General features: G+C 34.3%; 1 protein-coding gene across 2 annotated transcripts in view; it reads right to left on the reverse strand.

Moving 5' to 3' along the window:
* The window catches only part of LOC108730556 (nose resistant to fluoxetine protein 6), a 28,797-nt gene that overhangs the window by 1,159 nt on the left and 8,193 nt on the right, over nt 1-19,445 (reverse strand). The window contains exons 3-11 of one of the 2 annotated variants that reach the window (XM_018460333.1): nt 14,321-14,529; nt 3,922-4,175; nt 3,656-3,826; nt 3,246-3,339; nt 3,062-3,181; nt 2,765-2,930; nt 2,043-2,218; nt 685-814; nt 12-329 (exon numbers count right to left, since the gene is read on the reverse strand). In XM_018460333.1, the coding sequence (XP_018315835.1) occupies nt 12-329; nt 685-814; nt 2,043-2,218; nt 2,765-2,930; nt 3,062-3,181; nt 3,246-3,339; nt 3,656-3,826; nt 3,922-4,175; nt 14,321-14,529 (1,638 nt within the window). The other variant, XM_018460334.1, reaches the window with a different exon arrangement.

Here is a 19,445-nt window from a genome sequence, read left to right on the forward strand (position 1 = left end):
TTTTATCTTACCACAATCCCATTGTGGAGATGCAGCGGTCCGTCCATCTGTGTAGTCGTGACCATCATGATAACAGGATGCACGAGATAGGCACAATATGTGAGTCTCGAGAGAGGATACATTAGCCTAAGCGAAAGCAAACTGTCGATCATTCGTGCCGACCCTGTGCAGCATTGGATCACGATAAAAGCCACGGCCATCGCCCACGCGGTATGTCCCAAGGCAGCATATACGGAGCTCACCATCACCGTCAAATTTCCGGGATACAATCCGTATACCACCGAGAACATGATGCCCACGGACAGTATCCAGCCGATTAATTCTACTCCCTGTGGAATTGAGATTCAGTTAGTTAACAGAAAACATTTTACACTAAAAACGAACGCCTGCAGAAAATTCTCGCCGTGTGGATGAATAATACGTTTAGCAATCCTTGTTCTATTTAGGGTACTTAAAAATAATTGCAATATAAATTACACGTATTAAGATAATTATCGCTTTGTATTCTGTCCAATTATTTTTAATTATATTGTTATCCTTCGTAATATGTATACGGATTTTGTGATTGTTCGATAAATTCGCATTATCGCATCATTATCGCGCGGCGAGGCGTACGCGAATATCACTGACAGATTGACCGAATGATTAATCTGATAGCTGGGAACAGTGTTTCGAAATGCTCACCGTAGGTAGCTTTAGTTGGCACTTAGTTTTGAAGAGGATATAACCACTGATCGTGCCGATGAAATACGGACCCGCTCTCAGCCAGGGTTTATCGTAGAGTTCGTCAAATAGAGCAAACGGCTCTTGAATCCTGTGTGAAAAGTGTGATAAAGGTATTAAGCGTATACGCAATATCGCGTGGTGAAATTGCCGCATCGGGAGGAGGGGGGGGGGGCGAATAATGCAAAATACAACATCGATAGCGCGCTATAATAGGCACGTGCGCCATGAAGCTGTCTGAAATGAAAGTCTGCTTCCAATTACAAGCGATGCTTCGACAGATACCTGGCTTATTGCATTGTTCCTGCGTATTCACCCGTTCCGTATTCATCCAGTTCCGAATATAAAAAGATTGAGGTACTTTATTCGATGGGAAAGCAAGTCAGACATTGTATAAAATGGCTGTATTCCAATTGTTGTGTTTCATTGAATGTTGTGAAAGGCCTTTGTTACTTTGAAATTGTTTCTCTCTCGTTGATATAATTAAGATTTTCCACGAACGATGGTTATACCCGATCTTTATAAATAATTTCAGTGAATTTCATCTTAAATGATAAGTTCACTCTTGTATCAACAATTTTTAACTATAAGTTTAACTACACAGTTGGAAAAAATGTGTTGAATTTAACATAAATCGCATGTCCCAAACGGTCCACTCAAATTTTTGAGTTAATTTTACACAAAATGAATATGTTAGAAGGTAACACAAATATTATGAGAATAAATACAAAGAGAGATAACATCGACACAGTTTGTAAACAAAAACCGTGGGAACATATTTTTTTCAGAAAATTAACATTTATGATATATAAAATTGACACATATTTCATTCATTTGTCTTAAAATTTACGTTTTAAAACACATTATTTTTATGTTACTTAATTGTTCACTTATTCATAAATTGTGTCATTTTGACACAAAATAAAAATATTGAATACCAATTTCACAAAAAATGTTTAAATAACATAATCACATTATGTTAAATTAACACTTGAATATGTTAAAAAATTCAACACTGTTAACACAAACGTGAGTGGACCGTTTCCAACACAAATACACAAATTTTTTTACTGCGTAGTAATTTTTATCTTATTTTTGTAGAGGAAAATTTCTTTAAAAAATTACCTTATCAATTAATCATGTGCATTAATATTAATGATGTCTAGTAAATTAATAAGTATATATCATTAATATTTATATATAATTAACTTGGTACAAGTGTTTCATTAATCGTGTCAGTAGTAGATCTAGTGAAAACGCGAAATGTGTGCTTCAGACAAATGATACGTGTAATATTGATCGGGAGTTCAAGACATTACCTGGCTATGTAATCGTTGCTGTAGGCTATCGAGAACGTAGTGAACCACGAAGAGACGATCAACAGCGAAACGATAGTGACCGCGGTCTTGAAATATTTCACGGAGAGCAAAAGAAGAAGTATCCCAAGGACGTAGAACTGCGTATCGTTTGCCATATACCAGCTCCACAGCATGCACTAGAAAGTTATTAATGTAATATGTGCGAATCAATTGCCAAACAGATTGCATCGCGACGGGATTGCGAAAGTTAAGAGAACTAGGACACGGAGGAAAATTCACGCGCGGGAAAGGCGATGCATTAAGTACCGCTTTGACGCAAAAACCAATCCTTACAGATTTTCTACCTATCGTTCATCGAAAGTATGTTGTTAACTCGTTTTTTACATAATCATGTATTATGCAATATTCTTCGTTACTCCATATTTATTGTATCATCAAGTACTTAAGATACGTTTTGAAAGCAACATTAAAGTAATTGCTGACTCTTGTTTTTTAATCCATTATGTACTTTTCAATAATGACATCTAATGCTTTTTTTATGAGGTTAATATTTTTAATATTTTTAAAATATACATATATATTTTATATATATGTATTCGGAGCGAACGTTATTATAAAATGAATGCATGTAAGAAGTTTCATATTTCGTTAAAAGCTTTACTTCATGAAATAACGAGAAAAAAGAAAGCGCATTAGGATAAGCAGAACATAAATCATCTTACCATTTCCGTACGCGGATATAGCGAATTTAAATATAGCGCGTTTCGCCACCAGAACTTTTCGCAGGTCAGATGATCAATAACAATTGGCGAAAAGACTGTCTTCGCCTGAGCTTGTTTCATAGCGATCTCATTCATTCCCAGTACAAAGAGATAAGCTGGTGTCAATCTGTACGAAACATAAGATAGATCAAAAATAAAAACTTTATTATCGAAAGTTTATCCGAGAATTTAATTGCCTCGCCACGAAAAAAAAATTTCCAACGAGGAATTATTTATTATATATTATTTAAAGTATACCTGACGAATCGATATAAGATCATGATAATGAATTTGGTGAAGCTTGTCTTCAAAAAGTTGCCTTTTTCAACATTCAGATTGCCCAAAGATCGATAGAAAAGTATAGTCACCAGCAAACCACTGTTAACAATATTGTCATAAATTAATTTCTGCTTCATCGCGATAAACGTTCATTGTTCGTTACCTAATAAAGAAGAAAGTATCCACGGAAAATGTCGCGTTACTGACGGTCTGGAACATGAAATTCCTTTCTGTGACCGTTCGTAATGTCTTGTTCTCTGCAAAGCGTAATGAGGAAACACTTAATCGCGAAATTGTAGGTGAAAGTATATACACGTATAAAGCGGGGAAGAGAGCTTCGATTATCATCGATCAGGAAACTCGATACATCCCATTACATTATAATGCCTATCAGTTGCATCAAGTGTTACTTGTAGAAAGTAGAGCAATCTCAAATTAGTTTGAAACGTTGTTAACGAGACCACAATTCTCTACGTTATTATCTTCTACATTTCTCGTTTTACGTGTCTATAAGCTTTCCTGCCATAGTTGGTTCATTTCGGAAAGTGGTTTTTGCAACTCTCACAGAATTACCAGCAATAGAGAAGACCTGAATGTATGTGTGCACCATGATGACCCATCCTAAGGAGAACACGCGAAGACCGTGGAGACAAGTCAGACTATCCTTGGCTGCAGGCTCGGTGCTAACGATCTTACTTCCGTTAACGATAGGGCTGAATGCGAGTAAGAATTTCAGCCAAAATCCTGAAAAAGTGACGACAAAGACTGTGTTGAAGGATTTTTTTAAGGATATTTAAGACAAGAATGTGCCGACAAAGATATAGATATATGTCATTAACCTTTGTTGCAATTCTTCCGTTGAATGGAATTCTCTTTTTGCGAACGCTTTGTTCCTTTTTCGATTAGTTCCTGATCGTTTTCCTGTCCTATCGAGATCCTGCGGTCTTGATTCAGATTCTTGTCTATGAAGTCATTGGTTTTGTCATTGTTATTCGATACGCTCGAAAACTCGATATCCTTCGCAAGAGGAAACGATCTGTATTCGTACACGATCGCGCAGATCATCAGCAACAATATCATGCCGCCAATAGTTCTGAAATGATAGTATAATTTGTCGTGAGTAAATCTATAATAACGATAACAAGACATGTTAAGAGCTCGTATAATAATATGTTTTCATTTCCTTTATTTTTTACTGCATCGCGTGAAAGGTAAATGCGAAATCGTGCGCGATTGTAGAAAACAAAAAAAACATCTTATTTTCTTTTTTGAAAAGTTTTGCTTGAAAATTCTCAACATGCAACAGAATTATTGCAAAGCCAAACATGCACACAAAGTTAACACTATTGTTGTATATGTATCGCGAGTGAACTAAAAGATTAAGTGGACCATCGATGATAGAAACTCGCTGTCTTTAAAGTCGTCACGATTTTACACCAATCTCATAAAATGAAGATGCAAGGTGTTGTATAGCTATTGCTTTTGTTCGCCGCTAACAATACCATAACTTCAGTATTCAACGCACGTGCATTGTACCGTACAGGGATGCATTTATACGGTACTTATAATGCTTACATTTATAGTGCTTACATGCTACACGGCCGGAAATTTTGCAAATTAATTCGCATGTCACTTAACTATTACATCGATGTTAGAAAATGAACTCGAGAACGAGAAGGCTAGTACGAAATGCGCAATTTAATAATCGAAAATATCGCGAGAGTACGCTGCATATAACACGGTAACTTTTTCAATTTCCGGTTGGACAGCGTACTGGCTGTACAGTCGCCGGAATCGAAGAGCTTAATGTTCTGGGAAATTAAATTCGGAAAATTACTCGGTGCGATTTTCCGCGGTCGTTTCCCAATTTAATCTTTTCAGGAATTAATAATTCTCTGTCTTAATTACAATGAGAGGCACATATGTATTCTCACCGTCTATCCATTATTGAATACGGTGAATTGAAACACAATAGAGGAAGAACGAGAAGGGAGGAAGAGTTTACATTACACATAATACTTTGTAATATTCATACTTTCAGGTGAATGTGTGTATTTTTAATTTATTTTTTAAAAAAGGAACGAATCAAATATACACATATTTAATTAATTGCTTTCTTGTAACAATATTAAAATACATATCTTTTAATATCGTTATAAAAAATTTATTTAATTCAATGTAATTCACAGTTACAATTCAAAATTATAATAAATCCGAATGCGAAGTTTTCATTGATTTGATTGATCACGATGAATCTGACAGTTTTGCGATGAAAAATTGACACTCGTGCTTCATTATCGAACTATGTTAAACATGATATCGAATTTTCGCGTGGAAGATTAGCGCACAATTGGAATTTATAATTAATAGACATTCTGCAGACTAATTATACGAGAATTTAATAACGCGCTCATATTTTACAAATTTGTAGAAATTTATGAATCGATTTTCATTCAACTGATAGATGTACATTATCAAGAATTATTAATTTTTGCAAAATTTCAATCGATTTGTTAATGCACAAAGTGACGTAAAATCGTATAAATGAATGCTCTTTGAAAGTAAACAACAAACAGTTTCCATATTATCTTCTTTGAATTTTTATTCGTATTTATATTTAATACATATAATACGTAATTATATTTAACTGCGTAAAATCAAAAAAGGATTTTTATTTTATAGGAGATATCTGATTTGTATATTTTTGAATCATCGACTATCTACCACGAAATCGCGGACGGGACTTGACGGAATAAAGCCATTCAGACAATGAATTTCGCAATTTCGGACCGCGCACTTATTTTCGGGGCTAACGGCCGAAGGAACTTCCGCTTTATATCTTCTTGTCGGCTTTAAATTATTATTCTTGTCGGAACATTTCGAGTACGGGAAGAGGGCTTTTGTGGATTTCTTTCTCCTTCCCGCAGTACATTTGTGTGCAGCTTAAATGCGGCTCTCCGCGGGAAATAGAATGGCAACAGGCATTCTTTTTTCTTTTTCTCTTCTTTTTTTTTTAGATCCGACCTATTTTAACACGCTACTATGTGCGAATTTCGACAAAGAAAAAGAATAAGTAGAAGCGAAGTCTGAACGCGAAGAAATAAAAGTTTCACAAACGAAGTTTTGTTACGACCTTTTTTTGCATACCACTTCTTCTCTTTTTCTGATCCTTTTTCTTTCATCTTTCTTATATACTTCGAATTTTCGCTGTTCTGATTTAATTCTTTGCTTACCATCGCCGTTTATAACTTTCATCTGCTGAAGAAACCTTTTTCTCATTTTTTCTTAAGTAAAATGTTGAATGCACAATAGAATATATTGCAGATCCTCGATAGTCGTCTCGAAACTTTTGTCTGTATACAAAGTTGTTAAAAATAAATTAACAGAACGCGACTTCCTTTTATAACTTGTAAATAATTATATCCTTTATGTTTTATTTCAGATCTTGATGGTTGCTGTGCTGCATACGTATATCAGTTCTGGTGAGTCTGATCAGCTTATTTAACTCGCTATTATACATCCGGTTTGACGTTCACCATCAATTAAATTCTCATTTGATTTACTCTCGTTTCCTCGCTCCCATTCTGTTTCCTTGTTTGTCACTTCGCGGTGAGAACGTTTACTGTCGCAATTGCGTACACGATGACAATGTATTGAAAGTTACACGCTTATCGCAAAGTTACAATACTCGCGGAACATGCGCTCACGTGCACATGTATTTCAATGAGGTCGCATGTATTTCAATAAATTAAGGACAACGAAAGCTCAATAATATCTCTTAGGCTCAGTTTCACAACTCACAATTAACTCTTAACCGAGGTTCAACTTGTTTCTCATGTCTTTCCAATTCTAGAATTGGAAAGAGATAATGAATAAGTGTAACCTCAGTTAAGAGTTAATCGCGAGTTGTGAAACTGGGCCTTAATGATATCGTGATCGATGTGCTATTTTATTGATTAAAATTTTACGAAGGACTGACAGGATATTGTGCATCCGACGTTTTCCATTTCGAATGCAAAAATTGATTCCGAACTCACTCCAGGACATGATTTGCATCTGCCGAGGCCCGCATTCTGCTGGAATGCAGACGATAGCGCGAACACTTTCACGTGTGGGGCTTTCTATAATCTTGCGTAATAGGTCCACAACGTGCGAGCAAGTGCGCACGATGCACGGTCGGCCGATGAATAATTGCACGCCGGTGCGCCGAACATTACGTCGCTCTCTTGAGGGTCAGCTGTTTAACTGAGCGATTTCTTTCTAGTTCCGTCAGAGAAAATAATCTAGTTTTTTTATGTCCCGTGTTTCCAATAACTATTATAGAATTTAACTTGTTCGATTAATAATAATCAATGTGATTGATTAGAATAAAAAACTTGAAAACGATAGACTTTCTTGCAAGTTTATAAAAGAAAACTGTATAAAAAAAATTTTAAACTTAGTGAATGTTTAGATAATGTTTAAAATTGTGTTAAAAAAAATAAACTTTTTCGTCGTCTTGTTTGCCCTATGCAACAAACCGCTTTGCGTAAATATTATCTTGAATTTGTGTATGAACAATGAATATTGTATAAACTAGCATTTATCGTTTGAAGCATTCATCGAAACGTTTATTAAAATTTAAGAGATCCCACCATGTATAGCTCGTGTAGATCGTATAATTCGTGAATGCAATACGATATATAGTCAGCGTTATCTGGAGCGATTTTTGAAGAATTACATGTTGAGAATAGTGACATACTGCAACCAAAAGGATTATTTACGACCCACACGTTTCCTTCTCAACTCAGTAAACTGAATTTCCAGCAATCTTGTGATTCGGGTCGCAATATATTACTCTGACTTCTCCATATTGTGTATCGCAAATTGTGTATTTAATCACTTATATTTTCATTATACTTCGCTTCAATATTTTATCATTGAAAGATCACACTAAAGTTTTTATATATTTTAAAATTGCTTTTAATTTTTACTTTTATGTTAAACTCGTGTTTGTCGGAATGAATTTTTATTTTAACAAAGGCTTTATATATTTTAATTGAATGAAGAGAAATTGAAATTATCGTTTAACGCATTATAATACTTTATAAAATATTTTATCCTTGGTTAAGGTTATATTAATGCTGTAATTATTTAATGCAGTTTTAAGATTTACACTCCGACATTACGGATTAGAGAGACCATCGCGAGGTGAAGCAACCATCGATTTAGTGATAATTTAAAGCCGTAATAACTTAAAGCGCATGTCGCGTCGCTGCGAGGAGCCTTGTTTATCACGTTTGATTTATCCGTGTTGTCTCAAGCCGCACTTAGGAAACTACACGAAATTTTTCATTTTGTTTCTCGTCGGTGAAAATCCCTCGTAGATATTTCACCGTTCAATAATAAATATGAACCAACGTTCATCGTTCGCGCGACTAATATAATATTTCCGTAATGAATCAGCGCAGTTCGATTTATTTGCAAATCTGAGGAATTCGATGCACTTTTATTCATACGATTCAGACCGCTCGTAATTCGTTTCGAAACGAATAAAAAAAACAGCGTTATTTGAAAATCGCGCGTGTTACTTTTCGTGATCAAATTTTGCGAAAATTAGTCTTTCTACGCTGATTAACTTTTTAAGACAAGCCGTATGAGTCGCTAAATCGGGCCATTAGATTGTAACTCTCCTTGGAGGTTGAACCGTGCAATTTCTCGACAACACGCGGGCAATCTTGCGTCGTCGGTCTCGTTAATTTCATCGTTATTATGTATTACGCGCAAGGACATAAACGCGGCGCGTTGTTCTGCAATAATGGTAAATAGCTGCAACTAGAGCAAATCGGGGCATCATCGGGCTCAAACGATGCCCCAGTATGTTGGAACTTTCATCAGCAATGTAATCTTCTTATAAATGATATCCTGTGTGTTAATAATCGGCGGTGTTGAAAACTGACCAAGTTACTTTTGTTGTATCTTGTTATCGTACTTGCATAAATTAAACGAGTAACCCAGTTTTATCCTAATTTGCTTCACGAAAACGTGTAAACATGACGTTGAATTATATTGTCTGAATTTAAAAGGATCATCCTTGTCTAAATTCTTGAATTTCGTGCAACATATGCAGCATTTTTCAATTTCTTCTGCGGCCGACATTCTTGCGCCAGTAAGAAGTAACGTTGTTGCAAAACCGATTGATGTAATACTGCAACATGGACCGGCACAAAAAATTGACTACCTGGAATTACTTGCATCGCACGCCATTTTTTTTTGTCACTTCTCTCAGCAGCATATGCATTCGGCATCGGCGTTCAATTGGATGCTTTATAATCTATTACGAATTATGCAATACGTGTCCCGATAGGTAGATGATTAACGTTTTATTCAGTTGAAAAAAAGTTCTGCTTTCCTGTATCATGCATTTAATCGGTGACTTACAATTAGCTGCGTAATGCTAACGGCTATTTAAACAGTACCACTACACTGCCCTTACGCAATGAATAATAATACTATACATGTACATACGTAATATTGTAATATCGCGTAATAATTCTGCACCGGTCGATAGTCTAACGATTGTGAATATAGCATATGGTATGTTTGAGAAGTAATTTACCATCATATATGATACCATATGATTTCATAAGAGAAATTTAACATAATCTGCCGTCAATTTATATTTTGTATACTTGAGTTATCTTCTTACTCCTTAATTTGAGATTAATCGTGTATAATAATAACTTCTGGTATTTTATTACACTTGTAATTTCATGTCGGTAAAATGATGGATAAAAACAGATATTTATGAATGAACATTAATAGCATTATATGTGAATGTGACAGGCCAATAATCGCTTCGACTGACAACGTTTCATTTACATGCATAATATGAAAAGGATGCGGTTAAGATAATCGCGTTGAATCAATGAAATATGCATTTCTTCAAAATGCAGCTCGAACATGGAGACGTAAAGCATGGGGATCGCATGTCTGATGTCCGAGATCGCGTGCAATTTATTACGCGATACATAAGATCGCGATAACGGCGAATAACGGTTTCGTTCTTATTAGACGCAGTGAGTTTTCAGCTGACCGGGAGTTATGCAATTTACATAACATTTATGGCAAAAGTCGGCATGCATTACGATAACGAATGCTGCAAGGGATACGGAGACGGGAGTTAGAAAAGACTAATGGTGACACGTCAGCAGTTGCATCGTCGGGTCTGTGCAATGAACACTTGCTCAATTTGACATCCATGATACCCCGGCTGTTTGCATTTGTCTTATTTGCCGAACACTACTAGATCGCACGAGTGTCATTATGCAACGATTGACGTTCGTACATACGTTGTAATTCCCTCCTTTCGATAGATGAGTGACGCGAGTGAAACGCAACCGCGAAAGTATGCTAAACAACGTTTGGCACTGATTTCAAATAGTTGCTCGCCAATTTTTCTTCGAGCGGGCGCAAATTAGAAAACTTGTCGTAAAAGGAAAGGAAGGAAAGAAACCTCTTCAAGTTCTCCTGCGTTCTTTTCGTGCGGTACTTAGGACGATGTAAACTTTGCTCTCTCGGGTTTTGTTCTAAATTAGGAAATACGTGTACTAAGGGTGTCCAGCGAAGGTTTATCGAAGTTACCTAACAGATAAACTAAGTTAAATTGAAAACATTCGCTCTCATAAATAATAGATTCTTGATTAAGTTTGCGAGATTTTGTTTATTTACTTTACTCTAAGCTGTGCGAATACCAATAATTCATACGTACTAAGCTTTTCTTCTTGTAAATACGTAATCGTTGACCTAAATACATGGCTTGAAATATATGGCAATACTATCTATCATCCGAGAACTGTCTCATAGTATGGATTCATTGCCACGGCATAATGTGAGGTCGGGCAAACACTACATACATTTGCGGACTTGCGCGATTGCCGCTTATACTCGTAGTAATTAAGCGTTCACGTGTGCAACACACTTCCCGCACTTTCTTTTCGCGGGTGTACCGCTTACGCGCTCACGTAACTGGTCACGTCAGATGCGCATAAATCGCATTTCACGTTCAACTATCTCGATCGTATAATAAATAATCTGGCGCAGCGATCTCATTCGATCGAGTCGATTAAAAAACAGTGGTAGTAACCACGCACGGAAAAGTACAATTTTCGATCAGAAAGAAAAATGAAAGAGTATTTTTCCATGTTTCGAAAGAGTAGGAGAGATTCGTGCCTTTCTCCGTAACATTCCGGTTAACGAGGCTCCGAACTTCGGGTATATATAATCAAAGTTTGACTGCAATCCGTGGTCGAAATTAACCAATCCTGCGGAACTCTTGCTTTCACCCGCACGTTAGAGATATCGTGCGACATAACTACGGTCGTGGATCGAACTTTTCGAATGTCCAAACTGCCACTATACGATAATACCCCTCGCTCTTTCGGTTCAACGCTGTTTCAAACGTTTAAGCTTTCTCTAACGAGAGCTTAAATTAATTTCCACTCGTACATTTATAACTCGTTACGTCGAAATATATAACTCGTTTACAGCTGACTATTTTAATCCCATGAGACTCACAATCTGTTCGATTGAGAGAATTACTGTTAACTTCATTTACATTGCTGATATAAAATATCGTAAAAGCTGCAGGATTAATTTCTTGATATATAAAAAAAGTATGAAAAATACATGAAAAATTTATGAAGAGAGTTCTTTTCTATTTGTGATGTATTAAAGATGGTAAACTCAGATTTTTGCTGCTGAGATGAATGCTGCTATGTGAATGCAGCATTTTAGGATTTACTAAGAGGCGTTGTTAAAGGGAAGAGTACATATATATATTGTCACCGCATGATGCGCCCCGGCGCACTTTATTTCCGAGAAGTAGTATGAGGGAGCTGTCAGGGATCCGGACCGAAAGGTTTTTTCGGTTCGGTTCCGATTCCGCATCCAGAAAAAAGTTTTTTCAATTCAAAGAAATGTTTTTTTGCTATACGGTTACACTCAAAATAGTGATCTTGCAGTTACAGCAAAAATTATCTAAGTACGAAAAATAGCTGGAATAGATAAATTTCTAGCAGGTACTGCGATATTTAGATATGTATTGCATCTAATCATATAAATGACAGAGATAGAATTTAGATTTGTTATAAATTCTATGCGTATGATACATAATTTTCTATCAGATACAAAAAACGGCTATAATTCTAGCTGGAGCAGCAAAATATTTTTTCTTTAACCGTATAGCAAAAAAACATTTCTTTGAATTGAAGAAACCTTTCTCTGGGTGCGGTTCAATAAAATGTCAAATAAATGTTCCGATTTCAGTTTCGGTTATTTTTTACCAGTAAAAAAAACCGAAACCGTAAAAATTACGGTTTTTAACGATTTTTTTTCGATCCTACTTACTCATTTCTTTTCTATTTATTTTTTAAATTTATTCTATTAAGAAGATCGAGGAGGAGAAGGAGGAGAAAGAGAGAAAGAGAGAGCGTGTTCACCCGTTCAATCTAGAGAGCCTAGTCGAAGAGAGGCGTCAACTGATCACGTAACTCTGAACAAAAATTACGTAAACATTATTTTAAGTACATTTCTCTTGGTCCTTTCTTACAACTTGTTTTATTCTTATAGATAGCTCTCACTTATTTATACATAAAGTCTACATATGTATTCTTGAATTTTATGACTTAGAATAAATTCTTGCAACATGTTGGTAAGAAAGATCGAAATAAAAAAATGCTAGTATCTTAAAAAAAGTTACATTAAATATATCTTGCGATCCCGCCAGATTTCTTATATCGTATGAGGTGTTGGAAGTATTTGCATTCCGGTTGTTAAGAGAACTGGCGACGGTGGTATACTGGATTGAACATTGGTGATTTCGACAAAGATTAAGAACAAGGATACAGATAAAAAATTAAAAATCGAAAAAACCGTAAAATTTTACCAGTTCGGTTACGGTTTCGGTATTATAAACTTTATAAAATTTAGGTACGATTTCGGTTTCGATTTATTAAAAAAAAGGGTTCCGAAATGGTTTTTGGTTCCGATTTCGGTTCGGTCCGGGTCCTTGGGAGCTGTAATTAATTTCTTTTTAAGCTCGTCATAGGCATCTAATTACGACGCATTTTTCTTGTCTGTGTTGTGCATGAATTCGTTACTCAAAATGAAATGATCTTCTGTATTGCGTTGTGTAATGTATGATTGCAAAATTTCTGTCTGATCATATCGCGAATCTTAAAGTTAAGAAATAATGCTCTCTTATATAAACGCGAGAGTTTCTCCGTATTTATTTATTATAATGAATGTAAGCATAAATTACATACGTTTTGTTTGGAAAATTGCAAGTCAATACGGAGCAGGATCGATCGCGCGATGGCCATTGAAATATATCCCTATTTTACCTCTTATAAATTTCATGCCATAAAGCTGGGCGTATACTTCATAATAGTCGATAAAACGTTATATGCATCGAACAAAATAATGCTTTTAAAACACACTTCATTCTCGAATATCGATAGGAATATTATGAATACGAGATATTGCATCTTTTAATTGAAAAAGTTAGTTTTTTTTAATTACACAAAATTCGTTTACTTTCAATCTGAAAATCTTTTTTATGCGCCATACATACAGTTTAATTTAAAATTGTTTTTTCAAGTAACATGCATCAAATATAGTAAAGCGAAATTACATTCGAATTGAAAACAAATATTTCGATCTGCAGGAAATAGATTTTTTTGAGCATAGGTTCTTCTTCGATATCGTAGAAATATCAATTTTGATATTCAGGGATACGAAGGGGAGGAGATACCTGCGTTTACCGAAAGTACGGCAAGCAAGTTTCATAAGTTCCATCGGAGCACTGTGTCCTAGAATGAAATTTTCCAACTTATGCAGTTAGATAGCTCAAGCGCTTTTCTCACTTTAAATCGCATGGATAATATTTTTCTATTATCGGGGCCAATCTTATCTAGAACGCTGTGAAAAATTGTGTGATAAAAGCGTATTTAAATAATATCGTATATAAATGGTTATATTTATATATACACGTACAACAACTGGAACAATCAATTTGCGAAATGGAATTAATTAACAATTACGTCACGATTGCTTCTTTCCGCTAAATAAATGCATTTTTCAATGATAGTGAATTATTATGCGATGCGGAAAGTTATATCAGGAACTCAATAGCCGCTGAACTATGGCTTTTCGAGCAATTTACGGTTCGCTTGTAAGAGGATTTTTAGGATTACTCACGAAAGGACGTAAAATTTGGGATCTTGCCAGGCGTAGTAATTGCTGGATGGCACGGGCTTCACCGTAACAACGTGAATTTTCGGGCCGCTCGATCGATATGTCGAATTGCCCTCACGTTCGACTCTATCAGCACTGGCCCTTAGCATTGAGGTCAGGGATGCGCGATCGCATGTACCTGGCAGGCAGAGACCCAAAAACACCTGACGTGTCTGGAAAGAAAATGAAATAATCTCGTTAGAGAGAAGAGTATTTTCTATCCCTTGATGAAAATTATTTCATTAGTAAATGAATCTTGCAGGCTAGAAGACTTCCCTTCTCCATTTCGAAGTCTTTATATACCATAGCAAAAAATGCTAACCACTTAAAAAAAAAAAAAAAATGTGGTGATCAATTTACTAAAAGGTATGCTGACCATTTACAAAAAAAATCTAACAGAAATACGCTTTTTGAGAAATTTCTCTCTGTTTCTCTTTAATGCATATTTTCTGTTATGATTGCATTGCGTATTTCGTTGGTTACACAATTTTACACATGAAAGGAAGAGTGACGAGTTTAAATTTTTCGTAAGAAGATTTAAACGACTGGTGGTTTTTCACATCACAAAAAGTTCACGTATTCTCGCAAAAATATAGTCGAGCTCGTTCAATGTTCGAGATTATAATTTTCATTTAGTCGCGTCGACGCGCAGTAATGGAAATGAGAACGCGTGACGATGAAAAAAAACGTAGTTCAAACTTTTTCTATCGGTTCTTGTAATAGCGCACCACGTGCAGTTCTATTTTTCTTTTTTTTTCTCTCTTACCGTCACCGTCAAGAGAGAAAGGATTCCAGCTCGGTAATGCTGAATTTATTGAATTTAAAAACTGGTCCTGGATCGAAATACGACGGGTGCTTTTTTTTAATTAGTAATAACTTACACTCGGTAAATTGTGCGGATCATAGTCCGCAAATTGCGAAATCGCTTAGGCGTGAAATTCTATTAATTAAACACATAATGATATCATCAAACTCCACAAGGATAACAAGATTAAAGGCGGGTAACAGCGGATTTCCAATGTTTGAAACAACTATCGACGAACTTTGAGATTGAAGTCTGCGAATAATCTTATTAGTGCAAATGCCGAAACTTACTTTTCCTATAGAAAGTAAACTGCCCAGCTGTTACTCTGACTTAACAAAAATGCACCGATATGTGCTCAATATTTTCTATTACTTTCGAGATTTTCCAATATTGAAATTTCGTTCAGTTTTTTATTATGACATATATATATATATCGGTTTTCATTATGCACACAGAAAGAATGATATTGTTGAAGCATCTAAAAATTTAGCTGGATACAAATCTGAAAATATAAATTTGTTAGATTATCAAAATAATTATGTAAGACGCTAATAGCTGGTTGCTAAAATATCAAAATTTTTTACTGCATTGCTCATCATATATTTGAGTTTTTATAATTATTTGTATGATTCAACAAAATTGTTTTCAGATCTGATATCTGATATCAGATCAGATATCTAACTAAATTTTTAAATATTTCGGTAAAATCGTTTCTTCGCGCAGATGATTTTATATTTTTTATTTATACGTAACATGTTACATATTTCTTGGATTTCAAATTAATTGTTAATAATTGTTAATGAACAATGAACATTTTAATGATGGATAAATTTTCTATTGGATTATTCAATCTGATTGTGTATTTCTTCATGCTTTTAATTTGAAAATAATTAACGAATATATTTATAATAATAAGATTATAATATATAAGATTATAATAGATAAGAATATATTTATAATGAAATATTTAAAAAAGAAAACAAATTACTGCATTTTTACAGTTTTAGCTTTTTAATCTATAAAAGATTTTTTTTTAATTTATGATTTATTAAAGTAACAATCTTATTTTCTCGGATAAAAATTTAGCATAAAGCAACAATCAATAAATTTGCATAAATATTTCAATTCACATATTCCGGTTCTTTATCACAAACGATTGATCGTTCGTATCCTGAGTTTTCATCACTTTTATAAATATTCAAAAATTATTAAGTAATTCTTATATATTTTTTATACGTAATATAACATTTAGAATGTACATACAATATTTAAAATTGTGTAGTAAAAAAGAAAAAATAGAGACCATTGTTCAGTAAAATGCTTCTAATATTTTAGAGAAAAGAAATGCATAAGCACGAATGTGATGTAATTGTGTGTATTAAGTTCACTTATACGATCTACTATTTGTGTCAACATTTAAAATAAAATCCAATTTATAATTTTACATGCCATGTTGCACAAAATATTTGAGGAATCGGATTGCATTATACATATACAAAGTATAATGTATTAAAATACATACATTGTATATCAAAATACACCATACATACAAACACACACGCACACAAGTAAAATTACGAATAAAATATTTATTTTACAATTTAACATAAATCATAAATCTAAACTTTAACGCGCTAATGAATCTATAAGATAAAGTATGTATAAGAACACAGAGATTACTTTCAAATGTATCGAATGTTTCGCGTAAAATATCTTACAGAATGAAATAAACGAAATAATTTGTGAAAAATTAAACGATGTGAAGGCAACGCTCGGTGCGTGTTTGATTTGAATGGGGCGAACGCCGTATAATAGTGCGCGACGCGAGCGTTGTCCTCACGCAAGGTCACCGCGCTATCATTCGAATTCGTACGTCACAACGCGAGCGAAACGGTAGTGGTGCGTATCGTTATCTCCCGAAACGCGATCACATGAAAGTATTACAATTAGAGATTATCGACTGGCGTGATTGATTCACAGGTTCGATTGAAAACACAAGCGAGCGTACAACAGCCACGCGTATGTCGAAATAGTTTTTCATGCTTCTCCATTGGAAAAATCGAGTCAATGAGAATTTGGAAATTGTAAATTACTCATAACTTTTAGTACATATGATGATTTTTCATCCCCTTTTCTACATACGATGAGTCGATTTATCCCGGAATAATTTTAATAACTCTCTTTTACAAATAAAAAAGTTATTAAATGATTCTCACACATATTTTAATATCTTTAAAAAGTATTTGTGAAGTTATGTATTAAAAAAGGGGAGGATAGAGACCATTATTTAATCAGGTGCTTCTAGAATTTCAAAGAAAAGAAATGCACAGGACACGTATGACTAAATTATGTGTCTAACGATTAATTGCAAGATAAAAAAGTTCTCGAATTTCTAGTTAATTGTTAATTCGAAACACATTTAAACGTAACGAATAATCCTTATCAATGTGCGCGATTAACTCTGCTGATCGAATTTACTATACGATCGATCGTATCGTTTGGGTTAATATAATTAACCCTAGCTATACATATTGGGGTCCCCGAAATCCCAGTGCAATTTGCTAAATCGAGATTTTTTCGTGTTTTTAAAATTTTCTTTTTTTTTTTTGGAACTTATATATCTCGAAGCTTCTTAATTCTATCGACTTTTACACATTATGGATTTATTCTTTAATTAATTCTTCATCGATTGAAAAAAAACATTAACTGAAATATGTCCAATTTTTACGGAAGTTACGATAACAAATATGGATGGGATCCCAGCGACTCGAGTGTATATTATATCAAGGGTAGAAAAAAAAGAGTGTATAACTAGGATTAAAAAGCTCTAACAAATGTTTACAAAAAAAGATTTTACATTAACAAACGAAGTCATCAAATACCACAGAAAAAAGTTTTTTAAATAAAATAACTTATTAGTAAGAAAATAAATTACATTTTGAATCAAGTAGAATAGACCCGAACAAGTCGGCAGGTTAATAAACTCTTACAATTATAACGATAAATATATTAATTATAAACTATATAGAGGTACCATGTGAATTAAAATTAATACCGGATATAAAATTTTTACAAAATATTAAAGTCGTAATGATGACATGTCGGTTGGCGCGTGACCTTGGTTCGTTTTCTTTTTGTGTCCTGCATATTGCTCACTATTGTTTATTAGTTCGTCACGTTATTATTCGTATTTCGACATACGAATAGGCAAAAAGCAGTGAGAGTCGCTCCGTGTCTCGTCGCGTTTTTACTCTTCTAAATTGTAATTGCTAATGTAAAACTTCATCATTTCTTACACATTTATCGATGACAAGTAATGCTCATAAATCTGTGCAAGTAATAAACTCTTAGAATTTGTAATGGAAATGATTGACACACATACCAGACATAATAGCTTTTTTCGTAGCAGATAGGTATTTCACACGATAGTTTTATTTAAACTCAATTTAAAGTACAAATCTAAATCGTGGCTGCGTTCGGTTTAGATGTTCACGCGCTGTAAAGCTTAATTCCTTTCGCATATAATAAACGATGAAGATAGAATAAAACTTACAGCACATAAGCGTCTAAATTATGAATATACTAATAGAATATATATTTTTTAAAAATTGGAAAGTCCTGAATACGTTATTGAAATAATATTTCGTTTTGTTTTAGATACGAGAATGCCTCAAGTGTTGTGCGATTGTCATATTTTAATAATCCGTACAGTGCGATAGTAATTAATCGGTTTTGCGAGTGATAGTGTGTGTGTGAGTGCAACAAATAAATCTGAGAGGAGGAGGAGGCCTGGGAGGCATTGGGCGCCGGCGGAGCAACCATGAGGTATATTATATAATTTATTCTTTATAAATTATTTATTTTTCAAGAATTATATTATATAATTTTACCAAATCTTTACTTGAAAGAAATTATAATTATTTAGAATACGGGCCTCATCTCCGATTTTGATGAAATTGGGCTCGTTCGACGCGTTTTTACTCAAAATGAAAGAATCTGGCAAAAAAAATGCGGCGGTTAGTGAACCGAGATATCCAGCGTTATTAAAGTTTGAGATTTTAGAGGTTAAGATATCTGTCATCCCGACTCGATAGCGCTATGTATGCGTTTTGTTTTAATTACACAAATTCACTGCTTTAAAAACAAATTCTCTGCTTCATAAACACAAATTCACTGCTTTAAAAACACAAATTCATTGCTTTAAGCACACAAATTCTTTGCATTAACAGTGAATTTGTGTTTTTAAAGCAGTGAATTTATATTTTTAAAGCAGTGAATTTGTGT

The sequence above is a fragment of the Mycetomoellerius zeteki genome, unplaced genomic scaffold, assembly GCF_001594055.1.
Source record: "Mycetomoellerius zeteki isolate Tzet28-1 unplaced genomic scaffold, Tzet1.0 scaffold93, whole genome shotgun sequence".
Taxonomy (NCBI): domain Eukaryota; kingdom Metazoa; phylum Arthropoda; class Insecta; order Hymenoptera; family Formicidae; genus Mycetomoellerius; species Mycetomoellerius zeteki.